We start from the raw sequence: 25,490 nt of genomic DNA, 5'->3' as shown, positions 1-25,490 counted from the left end.
TCTGTGACAACATGAGTAGGCCTAGAGGGTATTGTGTTGAGTGGAGCAAGTCAGATAGACAAGACAGACATTTTCTCCTGTTGATTTTTGGCTCCTTTATCAGTTAATATTCTTGTGTCTTAGATTATCAGTGTCTCCTACAGGAAATTAGTCTTTTTCCTAAACTTCTGATCAATTAAGCCCCTTCCTTCAAAATATTGTCCCAGTTCTCTCCCTTCTTCCTTTTGCCAGATTTTTTTTTTTGTCAGAAAAGTAATGGCTTAACTTTTTTTAGTAAAAATATCTTAATTTCTTACCTGTTTTGGTAAGCTTTGCTGGACAGCCCACTAACTAGTCACATGACTCCTAGATGTTAAATACAGATGTCTCTTCCAGCTTCTGCAGAAGGTGATACTACTTTCTTTTCCCTTTAAAAAATTTCCTTCTTTTGCTTTTTAGTTACTGCTTTTTAATTTTTTTCACTGTCTCGATTATTTCTGTTCTTGTTCGCATGATACCCTTTGCTTTTTCTTGAAGCTCAGAATGCTTTTTCTACCATATAAATCTGTACTGCCAAAATGGGAGCCACTAGCTAAATGCACTTGAAATATGGCTGGTTCATACTAAGATGTTCTGTAAGTATAAAATACACACTGGATTTTCAAGATTTAAGATAAAAAAAAATTCACTAAAATTTTTAATATTGATTGCATGTTAATTTGAATATACTGGGTGAAGTAAATATTACTAAAATTAATTTCACCTATTTCTCTTTACTTTCCAAAAATGATTACTATATTTGTGGCTCAAATATTTCTGTTAAACATTGTTGTTCTGAGTTTCATCTTAAAGATAACTAGGTTAGTTTTCATCTATTAATATACATTTATTTTCTGAATTACAGTACCAGCCTTCTGGAACATTTATTTATGCCCCATTCTCCCAATTAGACTACCATGCTTCTTCAGAGTCAGGGTAATTCCCCATAGTTCCTTTCACATATTGAGATACAGGTATAGAGCTGGAAATAGAGATATGAAAAAATATATGTGCACAAATATGAATAAATGACAAGGCTAATATTACCACTATATCAAAGAGGATGCTTACCACAGATGATACCTATTGAGATGTTTTTGCTTAATATCATGGGCAGTAGGAGAGATTGGTATGAAAGAGAAGAGAGACATACTGCGATATTAAAATCTGACATGTGTTTTTCCCCAAGCATATCTTGCCACCCAGGCCACGCTGGTAGGTAGTTGTGAACTGTGCTCTTGTGATTTTACCGCCATCTGGTGTCAGGATTACCAAACTGTAGTTCAGCATTTCGTCTTTCCCCACAGAGAAAGTAGGTAACCTTTCCTCTCAATGTGGGCCTGCTCTTCATCCCCAAAGTAAGTTAACATAAGAACTCAATTTCAGTGTAAGAAACCTTTATTCTCTTTCTTGGAACACTCTTTTCTTGGCTTCCCTGATAACTTACTCACCAGTTTCCCTCATGTTTCTGTGGCCATTCTTTCATTCTTCTTAGCCCTTTTCTCTCTCCTTGTGGTAGTTTTCTAGGTTCTGGGCCCTCTATTCTTTTTATCCTTTGTTTTCATCCATATTTAAGGATTTAACACTGCCTACTTTGAGACAAATTTGTGGTTATAATACAAAATCTCTTTTGATCTTGTCATTAGTATCTAGGTGCCTAGCAAGATGCTACATGGGCACTTCAAATTTAACATTCTGAGTCTAAAATGTGGATCCCCACCCTATACCTATTTTTCAAATGTATTTTTCTCACTTCAGTAATCCATCATGCCAGAATTCCGGGAATCAGCTTGATGTTCCCTGTCACTCACACTTACTAGTCTCATCAAATACTTAACCATGTCCCATTGAGTCTACCAAGGTGTGTTCTAGTGCATGTGAAATTTATGACCCCTCTCCTGCTCCTGCCTTACCTAAAGCTACCACTTTCTCTTGCTTGGACTGAGTAGGCTCCTAATTAGTCTCCCTGCATACACCCTTCATTGCATTCACGTTTTATTTTATTTTATTTTTAAATATCAGCCTTTCCTAAAAGGCTGAGAGTTCCACGGTGGGAGAGACTGCATACATTTGGTTCACGATTTTGTCCCTAGCACGTAGTACAGTTCCTAAAACATGTTATACTTATATAGCCACTCTGGCTCTCAGTGATGTTGATATGATTCCTGTAGTTTTAGTAATTGAACTTGAATATATTAGAGTTTCTTTAGTGCTTTATTTTAGTATTAGTATTTTTCTGATTTCATTCATCATAAATGAGTTTTAGCTGTTTCCTGCTTTTTCCCAGAGAAACTTAAGTGTATCTGTAACAGTAGTATATTTTGGGTATTAATCAGCTTATGACAACAACCTACTTATTATATAATATATTGGGGACTGCCAGTCAATATGCGGAAATTATTTGTTGAGCAGTTGAAATTTTATGTCATTATTTTGTCTCAGCATGCTTCTGTCTGAAATTTAAGGTTTTTAAATTTTAATATGGAGTTACATTTACTTAATCTTCAATTTAAACCTGTTTGACCCCAAGTGTTCTTTTAAATCGAGGCTTGTCTTGATAGCTTCATTTAAAATTTTTGCTTTGCTTTGATATTTTAAAGATGGTTTTACTTTATAAAGTTTTACTACCTGGGCTTTCTGCTTTGAGTTGGCATTGCTAAATAAACTTAATTTGTAAAAGTAGAGGTGACTTATAAAAGTTGGTATTTAGAGATGGGCAACAAAGTATATACTAACGATACAAATTCAGAGAGCAAGGATTTAATAGATGTATTTCAGGATTTCTCAATCTTGACGTTATTAACATTTTGAGTTAGATAGTTTTTTTGTTGTATGAGAATAGGAGCTGTCCTGGGCATTGTAGGATTTTAGTAGCGTCAGCGCTTGTGACTACAAAAATATCTGTAGATGTTGCCAAATTGTCATGGGGGGCAAAATCACACCATTTGAAAATCAGTATATACTGTATTTAGAAGGGGATAATAGGCCATGAAATATCTCACTTGGGAAGTTTTTGGTGTCCTCTAGGGGTCTGAGAGTATGATAGCTCTGTGGTATTTTGTTAATGGCAAATAAAAGTAAAGACTATATGACTATATGTCTTACACATTTAAAAATTTCTGTGCTCGCTTAGAATAAAGTAACCTTTGTAACCATCTGGTTCTATCCCAAACTGAAAAAATGGTACATTCTAAAGCATATGTCACTGATGAAGTTTTATTTTATGAACTGACTTCAGAAGTTAGGTGGTTTTAGAAAAAGGGAACGAAGATAATGCAGAGTAGCTTCTAATCAGAACTTTTGCCATTTGTGTTTTATACATAGAGTACAGGATATAATTAACTTTATGTCATTTTCTCTTCAAAGGGACATGAGAGATGGCATTAGAAGAAAAAGTTTCTACTCTTCTCATTATGTAAGAGACCGATCTCCTCATAAAAGAGAAACTCCTTTTTTCAGAGACTCGCCTATAGGCCGAAAGGATTCTCCACACAGCAGATCTGGCTCCAGTGTCAGTAGCAGAAGCTACTCTCCAGAAAGAAGCAAAACTTACTCTTTCCACCAGTCTCAACATAGAAGTATGTATTTTTAGGACTTTTCCTTTTTCTTTTACAACCTTCACTAATGAGAGTGTAGAGTCAGGTTGTGTTTTAGGTATCGTAAGAGATATTTTTTAACTTTTTATTTTCAAGAACTTCAATCTTATAGAAAAGTTGCAAGAATATTATAATGAACACCACACACACATTTTTAGAACCATTTCAAGTTGCAGCCCATATGACACTTCATTTCTGACTCTTCAGCATGGAAGAGGTGTGTTTGTAACCATGTCAGAAAGTCAGACACTCCTGTATTTTCTGCTAATTACTATGCTAGTCCAGCCTCTTTTTATCTTCTGTCATTAGGTAATATCTATATATATCTGATAGTATATTTTTCATGAAAAGTATCATTGATTTTCCCTATAAGGTATAGCCTTATAGAATTTAGAGCTAAACCTATCTTTGGTTCATTCTTTTCCAACCTTCAGTTTATTTTCTTTAAATTTGAAGTGCTTAGACAAGCATGGTATTCTTTTCAATCAAAGCATGACATCTTGGCTGAGTTGCTCAGTATGTGTTGGAATAAATGAGTGAAATCTTCCTATATTTTTCTAAACCCTACAGTTGAGCTCACTCAAAAACATTTCCTCATGCGTTATAATCCAAGGCACTGTGTTAGGTAGAAAAATGTCCCTGTCACCAATATATATGGTGACTAGAATATATATGTATTTTCCCCAACTGATAACAGTTTTATCAATATGTAAAAATAACATATAAATTATAACTTTGGTACAAGAATCAATGTCATAAATGAGTTAGCATGACATGAGCAGGTCAAGGTAAGAGAGATTCTTACTCTGAGGATGGAAGAACATGTCACGGAAGAAATGACATTTGGGCTTATCTTTTATTTCATATTCCTATAAGCGAAGGAATATCTTCTAGGTAGAAGGAATTATAAGCCAAGGTACAGAAACCAGAAAAGTCTAGGGTATTTCTTTTTTTTTTTTTTTAAATTTCTTTTCTATTAAATGTGTTTTTCAAGTAATAAGATTTTTAGTTTAACAGTCTTTGCCTTGTACATGTTAGAGTGATGGAAGATCACTTTGGATCATCAGATTGTCTCCATTGTAGCTGTTGCTGGATTCTTGTATTTAAGAAACACATCAATTGTCTATTTTCAGAGCTAGATAGAGTGGGCTTCCAAAAAAATATTTTTGGATACATGTGTATGAGTAGTCATGGACTTATATATGCCTGATTTCTTAAAATGTTTTCAGAATAGTTCCAGGTGACTGAAAATTTTACTGTGGAGTTCAGTGTTAACAGTTGGTATTTTCTCCTTTTCTTCACTTCCTCTTGCCCACTCCCAGTCCCCCTCCCCCATCAAGAAGATTAAACTACCTCTGAGTTCTAATGCATACTCACATGCACAGGCAAAATTAGACAGACCTTTTAAGAACATATGTTTTTAGATGTGTATGACTTAAATCCAGATCTATTTAATGAGTTGATTAAGAGGAGGAAAGTATCTTCGGAAACTACTGTGAAGCCTTTTAAACAAAACATGAGTAAAACAGAAGCTTGAAATTCTTACTTGACAGCTTGTAGTTAAGCTATTAAGTGATTTAAGATAGTTATTGGTGAATTAGCTTTATTTCCCCCATTTCACCTCTAAAACAGATTTCTAGGGAAGCATCTTCTATCTTCTTTCAGCCTGGTAATTTAGTGGACAAAACTAAAGTCTTGAGATGAAATGTGGAGGAGCTACAAAGGTTCTCCTATCATAGGGTCTCCAGTGTACCTTTCCCATCCTTTGAGGTCTAATGCTTTTAATATCTGGAATGATGAAAGGATAACACAGAAAGCTGGGAGACTAAAATATGGAGTCAATTGAATGAAATAGAGCATTTGACTTTGTTAATACCTTTTATATTTATTTTCTTAGATCATTTAGCTTTGAAAGTAAAGTTCTGTAATTAAGAAAAAAAGTTTGTTCTGAAGAAACTCTTTAGAAATTACTTTGGTTGATTCCTTAACTATTTGGGCTGAACTATTAAAATGTTTGTCTATATTTTCATGTAGTTTTCAGAATAGTTACATAAGTACATCTTGCAAAAAGTTAATGGAGAAGTCTTGTTTTAAACAGTAAATGATGGAAAAAGTAATTGTTATTTTACATATTTGTGTTACCAGTTTTTGCTTTAAACTTAAATGTCACAAATATTAGTAGCACCTTACTTTTCTTCAAAACAAGGACTGAGAAACAGGGTCCTTCATTTATCAGTCAAACTGAATCAACAATAGCGTGTTAATTTAGTTTTCTAATGTAAACTAAAATTTTGGCAATGATTTTAAATGTTTCTATAAATAACAAATAATTTTCTTATTCCTTATGCCCTCATTTTGCTAATTCTTTACTTTTAATTTTTTGCTTTTTGTTCATACTTTTTAGAGTAATTTTACTTATTTTAATAATCACTAGTAGTATGGCCATGGTAACCATTAAAAAAGGTTTTAAAATCTTTTTAATTACAGTTACATTCAATATTATATTAGTTTCGGTGTACAGCATAGTGGTTAGACATTTATATAACTTACAGAGTGATCCCCTGATAAATTTGGTACCCACCTGGCACATGGTAACCATTTGAGGACTAATTCTTCATAATTCATTTAATGTATCTCTTATGTGTTTAATTATAGGCCTCAGAATGATTTTTACTCCTTTTTTCGTCTCAACTAGTTATTTCCCATTTTGTGATTACACGTGTGCATGCGAACCCACACATACACATGTGTATTTCATTAAATTTCTTCTATTTTGCCTTTTGGGTTAATCTTATGGAACTTTGTACTGCTTTAGACTAATTATCCTTCTAAATCAAACCATTATTTTTATCCTGGGCTTCATGTATAAGAATTTTCAGCCTATAACTTAATTGGACTAACCTAGTCATAGCTATGACTACAATATTATTTTTTGTTCCAGTTTTCTTGTCTATATTTACGTGCTAGTAGGGTAGATTGTCCTAGTTAACCTCATTTTTTTTTCTCTTTGTTTATTACGGTACTGTTCTAGTTAAAATTGTTTTGTTACATATACCTCATATATTTTTACTTGAAGTTTAGTTTCTAGCTAATATAACCAAATATCTCCCATTTGTCAGCTCTCTCTAGATATTTATTTCCTTTTTTTCTCCTCTTCCTCAAATGAATACTATTGTTTTCCTTTAACTTTTGTTACTTTTTTGTTTAGGATAATAGCATTAATAGTGACACCAGAGATCGCTAGGTTCAATCTCCCATACCCATTCTTTGTTGCAGTACTTCTCATGATGTTTACTATATCAAAATTGAGTCTTTCCATATTTATATAGCGCATTTTTTATAAAACAATTAAAATCTTTTCCTCTAACATCGGCATAATGCTAGTTATTTGTCTTAAGCCCATAAAGATATTTCTTCTTTTTACATTGTAACCTTTTATGTATTTTAAGAGTCCCATCATAATCTTATTGATTTTTTTTTTTTTTTTTACAGGTTTAAGTACATTTAGTTACTTCAGTTGTTCCTTTTATTTGGCATGCTTTTTGGACTTTTTGCTTTCCTAAATTTTTTTCTATTCTTTTCAAGTTGTGATGCCAGAAGTGAACTTTCATTTTGTCAACAATGTATTACCCCCCCTTATTAAGACTGTAGGCAACTGAAACCTAAACCATTTTCATGTATTTTCTATTAAACAAAATGTTCTTCATCTTGTACTTTTTCAGGTGCAATTGTTTGTGTGTAGTTAATGTATTTTAAAAAATCTAAGTATGCTAAATTTCACCTAATTAACTTTGGCTTGTTATTTTCTTCCATAGAGGTTTAAAAATCTAATTTAGTGATCCTATATATTAGCATCAGATAAAAACAGTTTTGTTTAATCTGTAAATGAAGTATGTTATGTGTTTTGTATTAAACATTAATAATTATGTTGAGTAGCATAAGACCCAATATAATCAACTATATTTTTATATAATATAATATAAAATATAATATATAATATAATCAACTATATTGGGTCTTATGCTACTCAACCTCCTTCTGTGGACCTTATTTGCATTGTTTGCTGGTTTTCAACCAGTTGTTATTCCCCCATCTTGTCTTCCTTTACACTTGAGAATTTCATGGAAGACTTGGTCAGGTACTTTATTAAAATTGAAGTCATAAAGCATTTCTTCTATCAAAACAATGATAGAAAGCTTGCCTTGCTTTTTTTTTTTTTTTTTTTTTTTAAATGCTAGGAGCTTTTTGGCTCTTGGATGATTATGTTAATGCTTATAAACCACCTCTTTGTTAATTCATTCTAAACATTTGCTATGGATTAATGATAAATTTACCAGTGATGGTCATATGTGAATTAGGCTATGTGACATTTTGTTTGAATTTTTAAAATATCATTACTATGGAAGATTTGGAAGTTTATTTTGTTAGTCTGTATCTGTTTTTCTATAGCTCTGACTTTGGGCCCAGCCTCCTCTTATTTTCTTGATATCAACAACTATTATTAAGAATAGAATACATTTTAAGGAAAGACTATTACTCATCAGCATTTAATCTATGTGGAAGCACATCTGAGATAACTGAAAATGTATAAGAATTAAAATATATATTTTGAGAAGAGTATATGTGGAAGATAGACTTCATTATTGAACTTGAATGTAATCGGAAAAGACAATGTCTAAAGACCTGTTGACTGTGAATAAATTTGGAAGTCTACATGAATTTTTGGATTACTACTGAAATTCCAATAAAATTTAGAAGTTTAATTGTGCCTTTAGAAAGAAAGCTTTTCTATGCAGGTTTAGATGGTAATAGGAATTTGGAAATAAGGCTTTGTCATTAGCTCATGTATATTAGGCAGTAGGAAGGGAGGATAAACCCATTCTTTTGGCAGTTGGTTATAGTGTTTCTTTTTTTGAAAGTCACTGTATTTAAGATTAGTATTCATACAGTCTTTTATTGAACAAAAATATGTTTCACATGTATGGTTTGCCAAGCAAGACAGATCCATTCTTTGCCTTCTGAGTTTATGATCTAGCGATGGAGACAAACAAATCATTACACAAGAATAGAAATTTTAGACAGTAATCTGAAGGGTGGGTAGAAATTGGTGAAAGGATGCAAGTGGAGAATGGTTATGAGCTCTCATGTGGAGTACCTGAAATGTAATTTAGTATTTTCCTGGAAGATCTCGGACTGTTAATTAGCTGGGCTATTGACGTGCCATGGAATTAGATTCTGCAACATATTCTTTTTGTCTGAGAATCTGTTGTTCATTCACAAGAGAGCTCTGGCTCTGAGTTTCCTGGATGAATTCTAGGAGTACAGCTATAGCTTTTCTGGCATCTGAAAGATCATGGTTCCAAAACAGTAATCAGTTAATGACATTTTCACATGTGTAGGCATTGATAGTATACCTGTTTTAGGACTTAGTATGTTCTGCCAGTAGCACATTTTCATAATATGTGCAGGTTACATAATTTTTTTTGTATTTTTAAAAGTGAGCCCATATAGTTTAAGCCGATGTATTAAAGGAGGGTTCTATTCAGAAGTGCACTTCCAAGTATTCATAGTTAATGTGCCTTTACTTCATCTTGTTGCATCATTAGCCTCCTAAAGATGACTATTTTGGGGAAGCAGAAATAGTTCAAAGTTTGCTCTATTCCCTCTATCTGTTTTTCTCTCTTCCTCTCTTCTTTTTTTTTTTTTTTTTTTTTGGTGTCTTTACCACAAGAATATTTTCTTGTGTCCCTTTCATTTCCTGTTTCATACCTTTTTGAGTAGATCTGTAGATTTCTAGGAAATCATGTTCTTCCTAATCAAGAGCCCCAAATTTGTATATCATCTATGATCCAGAAAAATAAATTATTCCTTTAGTATCTGTGTAATCACCACATCTTTCTTTATTTGTTCATATCTAGTTTCTCTCTCAAAGCTTCAAAGGAAGAATGAATGTACTATCTATGCTTCACCTTTTTGTTTATTGAGATTTTTATTCAGAAGTATGTTTTGTTCTTGTATGTCAGGCACTGTACCAATAATTTAATAGTTTGTAAGAGATAGCCCCTAATTTTATCATCTCTAATGATTATTTTTTTTCTAGCAGTGTTTTTTGGTCTTTTCATGGGTTATCAATAATAACGTTTAATTAGGGTTGGATGAATCTGGTTAGGTTCATCATTGCTTTCATCAGGAAAACACAGGAAGAAAGCATATTTCTGACAGATTGTATCAGATTTATAGCTATTCAAAGAGTCATCAAATATTATTGATATGCTTATCAGCTATTATTTCATTCTTCAGTATTGTTAAATTCTTATAGAACTTCTAAATGTTTGTTGGAACATTAATCTGCTTCTCTAGCTTTGATTTCACTTACATGGGAACTTTATATGTGGTCTGTGGAACCAGCATTTGAAATTCCTCTTCATTTTTTTCCTTCCCATTTATTCTTTCACTCACCAATATATTGGCTTGGATTTTTATTTCCATACAGCCATTTCAGAATTTTTTTTTCCAGGTTTCTTCCTTCATCCTAATTTGGAACTCATTTTCTTAGCAAGATGCAGCCAAGGCAGAAATGTGTTGAGCCTTTTTGCCCTACTGTCAATAGAGAGTTAGTGCTGCTCACTAGATCAGGTAATGGCTAAGGAGTAGCATCCTGTCAGAAATATAGAAACATGAATGAAGGAAGCAGAAGTGAGAGATGTGTATTTATAGTGTTGGTTGGAGCCACATAAGAATAGCAGAGCAAAAAGGATTGAGGTTAGGAGTAACACATTTAAGAAACAATGACCAGCAAAGAAGAAGAAAGGTGTCATTAGGAAGTATAAACACAGAAGTACAAAGGCATGAAAAACCAATGGCAAAATATTAAGAAAAACTTGTTTGGAAATCATTAAAATGCTGTTTTAGAGGACAAGAAGAAAGACCTTTGGTTTTAATATAAACACATCGTTGGAAACGGGGGGAGTTTAAGAATTTAAGCACAGTAGGGCTATTTCTGTTATCTTTTGTGTTAAAATACTCTAAAACTTAGTGAATTAAAACAGTCACCTAATTTATTGATGATTCTGCCATTTGAACCAGGTTCAGCTGGGTAGTTTTACTAGTCTTTTAGAATATTATTAAATAGCTCAGGCTTGTTTAGGGCAGCATGGATAGGAATCTAGTTAAATGTGATGATTCCTACAGTGTCTCTGATATTTGGAATCGAAATCAATAAACACACCAGTGGTATGTTAGTAAACTGACTCTTAGGAGGGGAAAACACCTAATTTATGACATTTGCCAATATAGGTGGAGTGAATACTACCACTCTGGCTGATTTCAGGCCACTGAAGTGGAGTCACTGAACTTAAGAGTTTGGAAGAGATGCAGCCAGTCTACTCTCACCAGCTAACCTGAGCCAGCCCCAGACTCCAGACACTCCTATAAAATATCACTGTCCTCATCTCTTGATCTACAAAGAATTTGAGGCAGGCTAACAAAATAAACAGTTAGTAATAGGATTAAGTAAATAGGTAAAGAATTTTATGTAAAAGAGACATGAGGACATGAAAATAAAAGTAAGAATAAAGTTGGTGTATGTAAAAAAATGCCCATGATAAGGCTCTTAGCAGTTGCTGCAGGTGAACTAAGGAGTTACCTAAAACAAAGAAGAAACAAGCATTAATAGTGTTCACAGTGTATCTTGGGTAAAAATAGATCAGCTGCTCAAGAGTAACAAAAATTTCCTAATGACAGGTCAGGGAAAAATGAGAGGGTTACTGCATCTTCAACAACATTCTTGCAAAAGTAGGATGGTAATATTTGTGTGATATTTCTTTTTAATACAAGGTGCTGACAGTGCCAAAACGATTCAGAAAAAGTAATTTTCTCAGAAAAAAAGGTAAAATTGGCAATTTGGAATCCATAATAGAAGAGGGAGTTTGTATCTTATTAGAAAGCTATGTGGGAGCCCCTGCTAGTATATGTAGGCTATTTATAAAGCCAATTCCATTTGCATCAGGAGTTTGCTGGGATGTAATAAAATATTGATAAGATTCTAAATATGGGATAATTAGGGGTTCAACTAACAGTAGCTATGGATTTGTTTATTAAAATTCATATATGAGAGTTTGTATAAAAAGGATTAGCAAGATTTAGTAATAGGCTACTTGTTGAGAGCGTGTCACAATGACTACTGCAGATAATTATTGTAAGCCCAGGGAACTGATATGATGTATGAAAACCTTTCCATTGTTCTTTCTGATTTCCAGTGGTGATTCATCTTTCACTCTTGATATTGTTGGTGTTATTCTTTAACCAATCCTTGAAACATTGACTTTATGGAGAAGATTAGACTAGGTACTTATAATGATGACTAAGACATGATTCCCGTCTTCAACTTTTGGTGTCTTATGAACCTATCTCATTCCTTTACACTCATGCTATCCTTGGTTAGCTTCATCTTCATATTTCATGTTGTTGGACCTAGTTAGCCTCTCATCTTAAACAGAGCTTTTCTCCTGTTATTTATTCCTCTTCAATGGTGATTACTCAGGCAACCCATCTTGAAGGCAGGTTAGGAAAGAAGTTAAGGTGCCCAGCAAATGCTTAGAAGTTCCAATTCTCCTCACTCCTGCTTCCGGGTTCTTCTCTTGTTGTTACTGGGCGTAGAGGTCCTGGTGGTAATTCCTCCCTGCCCGCCTTTCCCTAGAGTCCATGCGTGTTGGTGCCTCCTACAAACGACAGAATGAAGGAAAGCCAGAAAGAGGTGAGTTTTGAGCTAGATTTTGATTGGGGATTGTAAAAGGGTGGGGGCTTGCGTTGATTGAGGTTATAGAAATGGGAAAAGTGTGTAATTGCTCCAGTAGTCTACTGTTGGAACCGGAGTTCAACAGCAGTAGACTCAGATAATAGGATTTGGGTGGATATGGGGATTGGTTGTCTGGGCCAGCCATTCCTGGTCAGCAAGTTACCTCATAGGAGGTTGAGAACTATAGAATAGACAAGTCATTGGCAGGTAGGACCTAACAACAGTAGGTTCAGGGGATTTCTTTTTACCTTTTCTGTGCTTTTTCTTCTGCCATCTATATTATCTTTTTTCTTTATCCTTTGCTTCTTGCCTGTCTATCTCTTTCATGCAATAGGTACACATGAATACATGTGGATATATGATAAACCACCTGCCCTGCCCTTCAGTGTTCCTTTGCTTCTGCGCATTGACGTTAGTTTAAATCAGCTTAAATTAAGTCATGTACAGCTAAAATCAGGAAAGATTCTAAGACTACTTGGCACCGTACTTGGCATAGCTGTAGTACTCATGTCTTGTTTGTAAAAGGTAAGAGATTGACAGCTGCTGTTGAACGATTTTTTTTCTGTCTCTAGCTGCTGTGTGCCAGAATTGAGCCTACAATTATGTCTTTAATGAGCATAGTGTGCTGTGCTGATTGGTTTAGCTCTTATTCTTTCAAGGAATTGCTTATCTGAATAGGATGGAGAGATCGTTACATCCTAAGGGTAAAAAAAATGACCTTTTCACTGAATTTTTGAGTGCCTACTCTTTTACTTAAAAGACTTGAGCTAGGTAGGTCCTGCGTGTTCAAAAATAAATAAGCTATATTTGTTCCTCTAGGAGCTTTTGGTGCAGTGGGATAGACTGACACAATATGATGTGGAATTTGCCATGTGCAATGGAGATACAGTAGGGGATGACTAAAAAACCCATGCTGTTTAATCATTTGGGAATGTAGTGATGGTATTATTTTACTTTTGATCTTTAAGGTCTACAAGAACTTTTAAACTTGCTTAGTTAGTTCGAAAGCCTCTTAATGATAGCACAAGTTAAAAGAGATGGTTATGTGTTTTTTAAGACTTGGAGCTTCAGAGAGGAATACTGTGCCCAGAGCAGAAGTTCTGAATGAACCTCAGCACTATCAACATTTGAGGCTAGATAATTCTTTGTTGTGGAAGGCTATCCTTTGCATTTGTAAGATGTTTAGCAGCATCCCTACCCTATATTTACTATGTACCAGTGGCACTCTCCCACTTATAAAATCAAAATTATCTTTAAGCATTGCCAGTTATCCTTATGGAGGTGTGGGGAGGGTCTTGAGAAAGCCTTTCTGGTCTGCAGGACTTTGGAAAGAGGTGTTATTCACTACTGCCCTAAGGTCCTCAGAAACCTTTGTAACTCCAGGCCCTTACTTAGCTATTTGCACCATAGCAAGAAGAGCCTGAGAGGCTTTTTTGACTGAAGCTGGCTTTGCCTCATTTTCAGGGTTGTTTTGTCTCTGCTTTTGCTCTTGAGTGCTTTCATGGCCATAACCCACTGTCTAGTCTTGACCAGCTTCTGTGTCACTGCAAACTAGACGTCACTTTTCCTTCTTCTTCTTAATTAATTTTGTCAGTTTTCCTAGCAAGAGCCAGCGGGTATATTGTTTGTTTGACACATATAGACAATTTAATGAAACGTTTTTCTGTCACGAACAACTCACTGTTATTTTTAAGATTATATTTAAACCCATTTTTGTTGTGGTTGAACTGGCTAAAGTAACATTTAAATATTTTCTGGCTAAAATTTCTATAAAAACAATGATATACATAGAGCACTACGTAGGTATCTGAAGTGACTAAAGATAAAGGTTAGTGATTTTTATCTCACATGGATTTATTTTTGACTGTTTAGCATATATTTGGGTACTCATTCTTACTGGATGCTGGATTAGTGCTCTAAATTTTGTAGTTTTTACTTTTATTTTTTAAATTGTCTAAGCATTTCAGGAATACCCACTTAATTTTCTAGATGCCTCTCTATTTGAGCTACAATTTAATTAGCTAGTTCTCCTTGGTGGTTATCTATATAATAACTACCCTTGGATTTATATTGTGATGTATTAAAAGATTTTAGGAACATAGAGGAGGAAATATTTATAATTTTAAAGGGTTTTTTGCTTTTCTTGAGGTCTTCTCAGTGGTTCTGTGTTTGCAAACTGACATTGGTGTGGCCTGGATTGCCATATATGATATCCACTGGTTCTATGTTATTTGAAATTTTTGATGGTGCCCAGCATCTAAGAGAGATAGGTGGATTTAGATATTAACTGGTTTAACTTAATATAATGAAGATTTCAGTACTAAAATAAGTGTATATCTCTTTTAGTTTATTTAATTAGAAAAATCACTAATTGAAAACAAATGAGCTAGAAAATTGCATTTTGTATTTTTTTTTTATATAGGTAAAGAGAGACCTGTTCAGTCTTTGAAAACATCAAGAGATACTTCACCCTCGAGTTCTTCAGCAGTTCCTTCATCAAAGGTTTGTCATATTTATAAAATCAGTTTAAAGAGGAATTACAAGTAAGATGGACTGTCTAGTACAGATGATTTTATTCTTTATTGTCATACCTAATCTAGGTAATTTGCTGAAATTTAAAACTTGAATTTTAAGGAACCACAACTTGAAAGTAGCTAGCAGAGTAGATGAGCAGTTTTCTTATACAAATTTTTTCACAAGTTATACTAAAATTAGTACTTACTGTTGCTCTTGCTCATCTTGACCATACAGGTGGGAATGAATATTCAGAAGGGGCATATTTGATAGAGTGTGCTTTTATTTTGGAAGGAAGTATAGGCAGAGATAGCAAACATTTATTGTATAACTACTTGATTTTAGATACTATATTAAGTATTTTTTCTCTTATTTATATGATATAAGTAGGTATATTTTACAGACAAGACTCAGAAGTTAAATAATTTTCTCAAATAAATAAATAAACAAATAAATAAATAAATAAATAAATTCACTGGTGAATTCTTTCAAACATTTCAAGAATACCAATACTTCTCAAACTCTTCCAAAAAATAAAAAAGGAGGGAACACTTCTAAACTCATTTTATGAGGCCAGTGGTGCCCTGTATACCAAAACCAAACAAAGATACTATAAGGAAAGAAAATTACAGGCCAATATCTCTGATGAACATATATGTAAAAATTCTCAACAAAATATTAGCAAACCAAATTCAACAGTACATTAAAAGAATCAAGTGAGTATTAGTATAGGGATGCAAGGATGGTTCATCGTCCACAAATCAATCGGCGTGATACATCATATGAACAAAGTGAAGGATAAAAATTATATGATTTTATCAATAGATGGAGAAAAAGCATTTGACAGAATTTAACATCCATTTATGATAAAAACTCTGAACAAACTGGGTATAGAGGGAATGTACCTCAACATCATATATGACGAGCCCACGGCTAACATTGTGCTCAGTAGCAAAAAGCCGAAAGCTTTTCTTCTAATGTTAGGAACAAGATTGGGGTGTCCACTCTCTCCACTTTTAATCAACATAGTGCTGGAAGTCCCAGCCAGAGCATTTATGCAAGAAAAAGAAATAAAAGGTATCCAAATCATAAAGGAAGAAATGAAACTGTCTCTGTTTGCAGATGGCATGATACTGTATTTAGAAAACCGTAAAGAATCTACCAAAAAAAATGGTTAGAACTAATGCTCAAATTGAGTAAAGTTTCAGGAAACAAAATTAATATTGGAAAAGACAGTTGTGTTTCTATGTACCAATAAGAACTGTCAGAAAGAGTAATTAAGATAATTCCATTTATTATAGCATTAAAAAGATTAAAATACTTTGTAAATTTAACCAAGCATGTGAATGATCTGTATACTGAAAACTATAAGACATTGATGAAAGAAATTGAAGAGGCCATAAATAAATGTAAAGATATTTTGTGTTCATGGATTAGAAGAATTAATATTGTTAAAATATCCATACTGTCCAAAGCAATTTACAGAGTCAGTGCAATCCCTATCAAAATTCCAGTGTCGTTTTCAGAGAATTAGGGCAGGCAATCCAAAAATTCATATGGAACTAAAAATGATCCCAAACAGCCAAAATAATCTTGAGAAAAAAGAACAAAACTGGAGGTATCACACTGCCTGATTTCAAACTGCATTACAGAGCTGTAGTAATCAAAACAGTGTGGTATTGGCATAAAAACAGACACATAGATTAATGGAACAAAATAGAGACCTCAAATAAACCCATGCATATTCGGATAGATAATTTATGATGAACCAAGAATATACAATGAGGAGAGGACAGTGTTTTCAGTAAACTCTGTTGGGAAAACTGAGTAGCCAATGAGATTGGACCCCTGTTTTACACTATATGCAAAAATCAACTGAATGTGGTTTAAAAACTTGAATGTAAGACTTGAAACCATGAAGTTCTAGAAGAAAACCTAGGTGGTAAGCTCCTTGACATTGGTCTTGGCAGTGATTTTTTAGAATTTGATACCAAAATCAACAGAAGTAAAAAATAACAAGTAGGACTACATCAAATTAAAAAGCTTCTACACTTCAAAGGAAACCATCAACAAAATGAAAAGGCAACTTACAGAATGGGAGAAAATATGTGCAAATAATTTATCTGATAAGGGGTTAATATCCAAAATATATAAAGAACTTATACAGCTCAATAGCAAAACCCCCAAAAATCCTATTAAAAAGCGGTTAGGGAAACTGAATAGATATTTTTCCAAAGAAGATATACAAGTGACTGGTAGGTACATGAAAAGATTCTGCTCTTCTCTTGTCTCTCTGCCTGCTCTTCTCAACATCATGAATCACCACAAATCAAAATCACAGTGAGAGGTGACGTCACACTTGCTAGAATAGCTGTCATCAAAAAGATGAGAGATGTTAAGTGTTGAGGAGGGGACGGAGAAAAGGAAACCGTGTGTACTGTTGTGGGAATGTAAATTGGCATAGCCACTATGGAAACCAGTATAGAGGTTCCACAGAAAATGAGAAAACAGAGCCATCATCTGATCCAGCAATCCCACTTCTGGGTATGTACCTAAAGGAAATGAAAACAGGATCTTGAAAAGATATCTGCACTCCTGTGGTCATTGCAGCATTATTCACAATAGCCATGACGTGGAAACAATTTTAGTGTCCTTCAACAAATGAATGGATTAAAGAAGTTGTAATGTATACACACAATGAGATATTATTCAGCTATGAGAAAGAAGGACATCCTGCCTTTTATGACAACATGAATGGACCTTGAGGGCAGTATACCAAGTGAAATAGAAAAAGTACTGTGTGATCTTACTTGTATGTGGAATCTAAAAACATAGAATTCAGAAAATAGAGGTGAAAAAAATAGTTACCAAGGGCTGAGGGGTGAGAGGGAAAGAGGAGATGGTCAAAGAATATTAACTCCCAGGTATAAGATGAGTAAGTTCTGGAAATCTAATGTACAACGTAGTGATTATAGTTAATAGTAATGTATAATATACTTGAGAGTTGCTCAGAGATCATAAATGTTCTCACCACGAAAAAGAAATGGTAAATATGTGAGGTGATGCAGGTGTTCACTAATGCTATGGCTGTAATTATCTTGCAATTTTAAAAAAATAGTTATACATCTCTATTTTATAGAAAAGTTAAATGATTTTCTTAAGAACTTTAGCTCTTCACTACACTACTTCTCACTACATCATTTTTTTCATTCTTACCTTACTAGCATCCCAAAATGTATTGAAACGATGGTTCATGGTTCTAATCCTCAAAAGTTAAGAATTTTGAGGTGGTGTTGTTTCTATCTGTTCTCTACAGTTAGAGATTCTCTACCGACCTCACACTCTTTCTCTTTCTGTAATTGTTACGTCTATTCTCGTTTTTCTTTGTTTCTTTTTGGTTTTCAGTCTTTGGCATGTTTGGCTTTTCAGCAATGGTAGACATCGCTTGACAGTCTGCTGGTGTTCAGAGGGCAGCCTGCTCTTCTCTGTCTCAAAGAAAAAAAAAGAAAAAGATGTTTTTGTGAAAACTTGTTTCTTTAGAGCTTTCCTAGTAGTCTGAGGATTCTAGAATGCAGGATTTTGAATAGGAAAGATTGATTGGATTTTCTATTTCTGTCTTACCATATCAAGGGTGCTTTACCCATCTGAGAGATTTTTTTTTTTAACAGTAAGGCTTATGTGTGTATGTGTGTGTGTGTCTGTGTGTGTGTATTTATACTGTGTGTTCACCTCCCATAGTTAGATTTCTTTCTGTCACCACATATTTGACTTCCTTTTCCCCATCTACCTCCCCTCATCTCCCTCACCCCCATCCTCTCTGAACCACTAGTCTATAGTCCATGTCCATGAGTCTCTGTTTGTCCTGTTCATTTGTTGCTTTTATGTTTATATCCCACATATAAGTGATACCATGTGATTTTCAACTTTTTCTGTCTGGCTTATTTCGCTTAGCATGATTATCTCGAGGTCCATCCACGTTGTCACAAATGGCAGTATTTCATTCATCTCTTCTTATGACTGAGTAATATTCCATTGTATATATATACCACAGCTTCTTTAGCCAATCATCTGTCGTAGGACACTTCAGTTGCTTCCATGTCCTGGCCACTGGGAATAATGCTGCTATGAGCATCGGTGTGCACATATCTTTTCAGATATGGGTTTCCAAGTCTTTGGGGTAAATACCGAGTAGAGGGATTGCTGGATCATATGGTAGATCAGTTCTTAGTTTTTTGAGGGACCTCCAAACTGTTTTCCATAGTGGCTGTACCAATTTGCAGTCCCACCAGCAGTGTATGAGGGTTCCTTTTTGTGCACATCCTCTCCAGCATCTGTTATTACTTGTCCTGTTGATTACAGCTATTCTAACAGGTTTGAGATGGTATCTTATTGTGGTTTTGATTTGCATTTCCCTAATAGCTAATGATGTCGAGCATCTTTTCATATATTTATTGGACATTTATATGTCCTCTAGAGAGAAATGTCTGTTTAAGTCCACCCATTTTTTTGATTGAATCGTTTGTTTTTTTTGTTGTTGTTATTGAGTTGTATGAGTTCTGAGAGACTTTTTTTTTCTTGTCAGGTAAAAATGAAGAGTACCCGCCTAGTGTAAATATTTGAATTATATATAGAATATTCACTTCCCCAAATTATAATGCAATGTAAATATAAGTTACAACGTAAAATTTTGTAGCACATTTTAAAATATATTTAGTGGGTAACAACCATAATGGATTTTAGATATTTTTGCCTAATAGTTTATGTAGATTTTTGCATTTTTGTTTTAAGATAGAATCAGAATTTTAGTTCTATAATCATTTTATGTATTTGGAAAGTGCAGCCTCCTGTGCCCTTTGCCCAAGGTTACATGGTAGATGTGGAGAGCTTTATTACCTAGATTTCCTGATTCAGTGGAGGACTTTTTCTTTTAAACATTATGGCTGCCCTCATGTAGGAGGTCAAAGGCCTTTTTTCAGAGTTTATTTTCTACTGTTAGAAGTTTGTTTCCAATGAGAGTTTTTCGGGTATTCAGATTTAATAACAGACGAATAGAGGATTGAGTTGTAGAAGATTTTGCTTCCTTTTTTTACTAGAGTTTTGTTTTTGCTCTATAACTGTCTCTTCAAAATAGATATGGGGTATAATTTTTTTTTCTTGGATAGTTCTTTGTCTTCTCCTTTAAAAAAACTTTTAAACTATATTACTATGTAATAATAAAGGTATTACTTATACCTTTGTAACCTTATGTATGGGTAGGGCTTTGGAGTTAGATCTTTAGGCTTCTTCAGTGGCTTTGCAATCACTCTATGTAGACGCATTGTTATTATCTTCCAGTAAACATTATAGATGACAAGTCAGTAGTTTGATGAATTGAATAAGCTATGGAAAGAGGTCAGTGGGCTTTTTGTTGTAGAAGACCAGCTTTAAGTTCCAAGTCAGCATTTACCAGTAACTGTGGGAAATCACTATTTTTTGACATTCAGTTTCTTGGTTTATAAGTTGGAATAATAAAGTCTACCCAGTTACCTCCATGGAATTCCATTTAATTAAAATACTATTTTTTTTGGTTTGCATATAAAATGGAAGTGTACTTTATAAATGGTAGTGTGCTGTAACATAGGAATTACCGGCACTGTCATCCAGAGAAGACATATTTGGAATCAGTGATGTGACTTTAGAGAAGAGGCAAGGATACAATTAGGGGTGAAGGGCGTAATTGATGAAAATGTATGCTAATGAAATAGAATGGAATCAGAGTTACCATAAGGGTCTAAGGAAAGAATTTTTAATTTTTGCCATATAATTTTTACATCTTATTCTAAACACAAGTCTGTAAACAATATTGAGGGAATAATGTGATCCAGAAAAAATTATTTTATTTTCCTCATTTTTATATTGTCCCTATGAACCGATTCATCTTCAAATATGTTTCAGTTTTTCAAATATAACAGATTCAAATATCACAGATTTATAGCAATGAATATAGAAAAGAAAGAAAAACTAGAGTACAGAGCATTGTGCTGAATGCTTTCAGGTCTGTTATCTTTCTTGAGTTTCACAACTACTTTGTAAAACGGTGACTATTATTAATCACTGTTTCCTAAATGAGGAAACCAAGACTCACAGTATCATAAATTATATGTATAAAATCATTGACATAGCAAGTGATGAAACTGCCGTTCAAAACCAGGTCTGTCCGTAACTCCATATCCCATTCCTTGTTTAGTATTGTATGTGATTGAAAAGGGAAGTAGTGGTATCAAAAAATAAAATTTAAGTCTGTTAATTTTGTGTAAAGAGTAGAGTAGGATTTATATAAATTATTACAAATTATAAAAATGCATATCTGAACTTTCTGTTGCATTAATTAAGAGTTTTATCTTGAGATTTTGGCATAATTTATTTCACTGAATATAATTAAAGACAGAAAGTTGGAAACAGTATGTCTTATGTTCTAAATACTATTAGTGTATTAGTTAATTGTCAATGTCTTTTGTTACTTAGATGAATTTCCGAAGTTTCATGTAAATGAATTAAGAGATCTAGTCTATACGTCCCAAAGGAATTGCTACTTTAAGAAATTCTGTCAAATGTTTTTGAAAAAGCAAAGAAAGAATATACTTTTTCTCCATATAAATTTGAGGACATATGATTTTTAAGTATAAGTGGGATTTACTTCTTGATGTATTTGAAGTTTAAAAGCCCTTGAGAATTGTGATAGAACTGTCCTTTTGTTTTTATTAGATGTTAGACAAACCCAGTAGGCTAACTGACAAGGAACTTGCTGAGGCTGCAAGCAAGTGGGCTGCTGAAAAGCTAGAGAAGGCCGATGAAAGTAACTTACCTGAAATTTCTGAGTATGAGGTAAGGCCTAATTTCTCCTTTATGTTTCACATCTGAGGTATTTATCTAGATTTTAAAATATGGGCAGAAAATACTTGGTTTGTTCTAGTATTTTAAAATATGGGGGAAAATATCCTCATGGATTATTAAAATTTATCACATAACAGTAGTAGTGTGACTATGAGTGATCTGAATTCAGTAATTATACTACATCTCAATGTCTCCAGTAGTTTAGTTTAAGACTATTGTAAATACGGAATAAAAGGAAAATGCATTATTTATATGCTACTTTTATAGGCCTTGCTGTCTCTAGAACGTATCTGTAGAAATCATGCTAAGCCACTATTCACAAACCAGTTAACTCAGAACAAAAATGTAATTAGACCTTGGATCTTAGGCTTTATTTATATTGCATGTTCTAGTCTATGCAATTATCTCAAATATCCCAGGAAATGAAATTATGTATTGTTTGGGCTACCTATGACCTTTGATGAGTCTTGACTACCAAAAGATGAGATCAGTTTTGGGTTCATAGAATAATATTTATGAAATGATTGTATTAAAATATTTGAAAATGGACAGAAAAATTTCTATATAACTGGTAACATTTCTAATAGAGAAATACAGACATTTCATGGACAAAATTAAGCTTTTAGAGTCAGGATTTGGTGCTTGAATTATTTTGACATAATAGGCAGAGAATGTAAAAATTTTTGTGCCATGACAGATTATGTATCTTTGGTGGAGATTTATGGCTTTTCAATATATTTTTGAATGCCTTTCATGGCATGTCCTTTGATGAAAGGGATCAAGCATTGAGATTTGATAATAGAAATTATATGTCTACATAATCTTCATAAACTATGAAAAGATCCTTTTCAGAATAGCTAATGCACACTGTTCATAGAAATCAGTACAAATCAGTATAGACCTTATCCGTACTCACACAAATAGAGACTTTCTTTTTAAAAGTGCTATGTTATTTTGATAACAATTATTCTTAAATAGGTCAAAGTTTCCTTGTTATTGTAGCTGTAATAATAGACATTTATGAGTATTCTTGAGTAAATGTATCAAAAACATCAAGCCGTTTCTTTTTAGTACCTTTACAGCACTATTTAAAAGCATGAACAAGACAGTAATACATTTAATAGAGTCATTTTGCTTATTTTAAAAAATAATTTAGAATAATAGTTTTATATTATAATAGATATATATGCTTCAAAATTGCTGTTTTGGAGAACAGATCATTTTTCTCAGAGTAGTTTAAGTTAAAAATCTTTCAAAACACTACATTCTTGTTAGATAACTTTATCTTCAGTTAGCAAGGTTTTAATAAAATATATCCTCCCCTCCCCCCATTATTTTTTTATATATCTTAATTTTAAAAAATTTTACTGTCTACTTTTCCCAGTGTTTAAATATATTTATGTATTTTTATTATTAGTTGACTGGATCTTGACTGAATAGTCTATGATATAAGGTCTAGAAAGACTTTTTTTAAAACTCTTTATTTTTTTCTCTAAAATATGAACAGAATTGGCTAGGTTTTGAATAAGGGGAAGTAAATAACACTGAAAATCTGTAAGTGGGGTCATAGGTCAGATATGATCTTTTGAACTAAAAGCAAGTGAGAATAAGATCAAGATGAGTAGTTTGTTACTTTGTGTACATTATTATTGTTGAGCAGCAGCATTAATTTTTGTAGCATTGTCTAAGATGTTTTTCAAGGTAGATTGATACTTTTTCATACTGGAAATAAAGCAGCTGGAAAATTTTTATGAAGCTCTGTTTTTTATTTAAAAGTTTAATTCCACTATCTTATTAACATTTTGCCCAGGTAGTTAACATTTGCTCTCAGGCAATTGTTAAATAATTACTCGTTTTAGTTATCTATGTGTGTGTTTAAATTTAGTTGTGACAATATTTTTGTTTTATACTGGCTATTTAAAAAATAGTCTGTGTACTGTAGAAACACCATATAGATTCATTTTTATGAGTAGAGAGAGATTAAATATTTAGGTTTCCAGTTTATCTTCTCTTGCTGCCATCAGTATAGTTGTAAGCAGTTTGGTTGGGAGACCGGGTATTTTATAAGTAGAGTCCCATGAAATTGAAGATACATTCAGTTATGTACTTAAATATTCAGGAATTTATAGTTCATTCCTGTGTTCAGTTTTGTACTTTTACCTTTGGACGCTAATAGAGAATTCCCAGAGTATTTGATAAAATAGTAATTCTGAAGGGGTCCTAATGGTCTGAGGAAGAAAAAAAGATTCTGTTAGCCAGTATATTTGGGAAATGCTAGATTGAAAAGAAGTAGATTGATTTTAATAATTCAGTACTCTGCAGAGATTATAATATTAATATGCTCATCTGTGGTCTGTGAAAGGATGAATAATAGAGTTTGCATAATTTATCAAACGTTTAACTATGAGATTTCTTTCATAGTGCTATTTTAGGATTAGTGTTTTAAGGCTATAATACAGTACTGGGTTTCTCATAGTTTATTTAAATTCACTAAATATTTATTTTTCAATTACTTTTTAAAGGCAGGACCCACGGGACCATTGTTTATTGACCAGCCAGAAGAACCTGAGTCAAATGCAACAGATGGCATAGATTTATTTGAAGACAGTCAGCTAAACAGTCGCTCTAAAGCAATAGCATCAAAAACCAAAGAGATTGAACAGGTGAGAATCCAATTGTCTTAAGGTACATAGTCTTTTGTTCTTATCATTTTACACTTGGTATAGTAAATATTTATTTAATGAATATATTTCATTTTGTCTTTTTTTTTCACTTATGACTGAAATCACAATTTAGAAATTATAAAAATTATTTGATTTTACAGTAATTTTGATCAGGTGGTCCCCCACCCCTGTTTATTTTTTAAATAAAAAGCAAACTTCCTTTTTAGAGAATATTAATATTCTAGTTAGTATGAAGCAATTTAAAAACTACTAAATCTAATAGGAAATGCTGAAAGAAATATTAAATATACCAAAATGTTAGCAATTTTTTTGAATATTGGGCTTACAGAAATTTCTTGTTTTTCATTATGTTTCTAAGCATTTTTTAAATATTTAAAAAATAAAAGATAGGTATTTAAATCTGATTTTATTCTTACTGAAAAGTTAGGATCTCTTTATTAGATTAAATATATTGCTTAAGGAATAGTTATAGGACAAAACCTTTTAGCTGTATCTTATTGTAATGTGAAATATAATTTTGGAATGGAATAAGTAAGCTGAGAGGCTTTGTCTTACCTAAGATTTAAAAAGTAGAAATCATTTTTTTTCTAATACTTGTCACTGTGGTCATTATGCATAGCCAAATCTAAAGTGTTTCAGTATGGAAATATTACCTGCATCATAGGGTATTATCATTTTATGAGGATTAAATAGATAAACTGTAAAAGGGCTTTATAAAATGTAACCTGTTGTACAAGGACTTGTTTTGATGGTTTCCTCCAATGCCTTGAATAAATGTCATTCTAAAAACTATTGAAAATTAAGAACAAAATTAAATCTTTCCTATTGCTGTTCAGTTCCACATCAATTAAAATCTATTTCCTTTGAATGGATAGGAGAAGATCTTAATTAAATCCTAGATGCGATTGTGCAGCTTATATTGATAACACACCAATGGCTAAGGTTAAGAACCTGGATAGGAAATTTGTCATGTAAGCCAATAGGGATTCAAAATGGAGGTGGTCAGCA

The 25,490-nt window shown here is 33.1% G+C and overlaps 1 protein-coding gene across 1 annotated transcript in view; it reads left to right on the top strand.

Moving 5' to 3' along the window:
- The window catches only part of PPHLN1 (periphilin 1), a 73,224-nt gene extending 48,742 nt beyond the window's left edge, over positions 1–24,482 (top strand). The window contains exons 6-10 of the mRNA XM_023524080.1: positions 3,385–3,596; positions 12,313–12,369; positions 14,834–14,913; positions 21,670–21,789; positions 24,321–24,482. Coding sequence (XP_023379848.1) covers positions 3,385–3,596; positions 12,313–12,369; positions 14,834–14,913; positions 21,670–21,789; positions 24,321–24,482 — 631 coding nt within the window. The remainder of the gene's footprint in view (positions 1–3,384; positions 3,597–12,312; positions 12,370–14,833; positions 14,914–21,669; positions 21,790–24,320) is intronic.
- The last annotated feature ends 1,008 nt before the right edge of the window (positions 24,483–25,490 follow it).

Source organism: Pteropus vampyrus, unplaced genomic scaffold (genome assembly GCF_000151845.1).
Source record: "Pteropus vampyrus isolate Shadow unplaced genomic scaffold, Pvam_2.0 Scaffold441, whole genome shotgun sequence".
NCBI classification, from domain to species: Eukaryota; Metazoa; Chordata; class Mammalia; order Chiroptera; family Pteropodidae; genus Pteropus; species Pteropus vampyrus.
The sequence above is the reverse complement of the archived record's forward strand: the minus strand, read 5'-3'. Positions and strand labels throughout refer to the sequence as shown.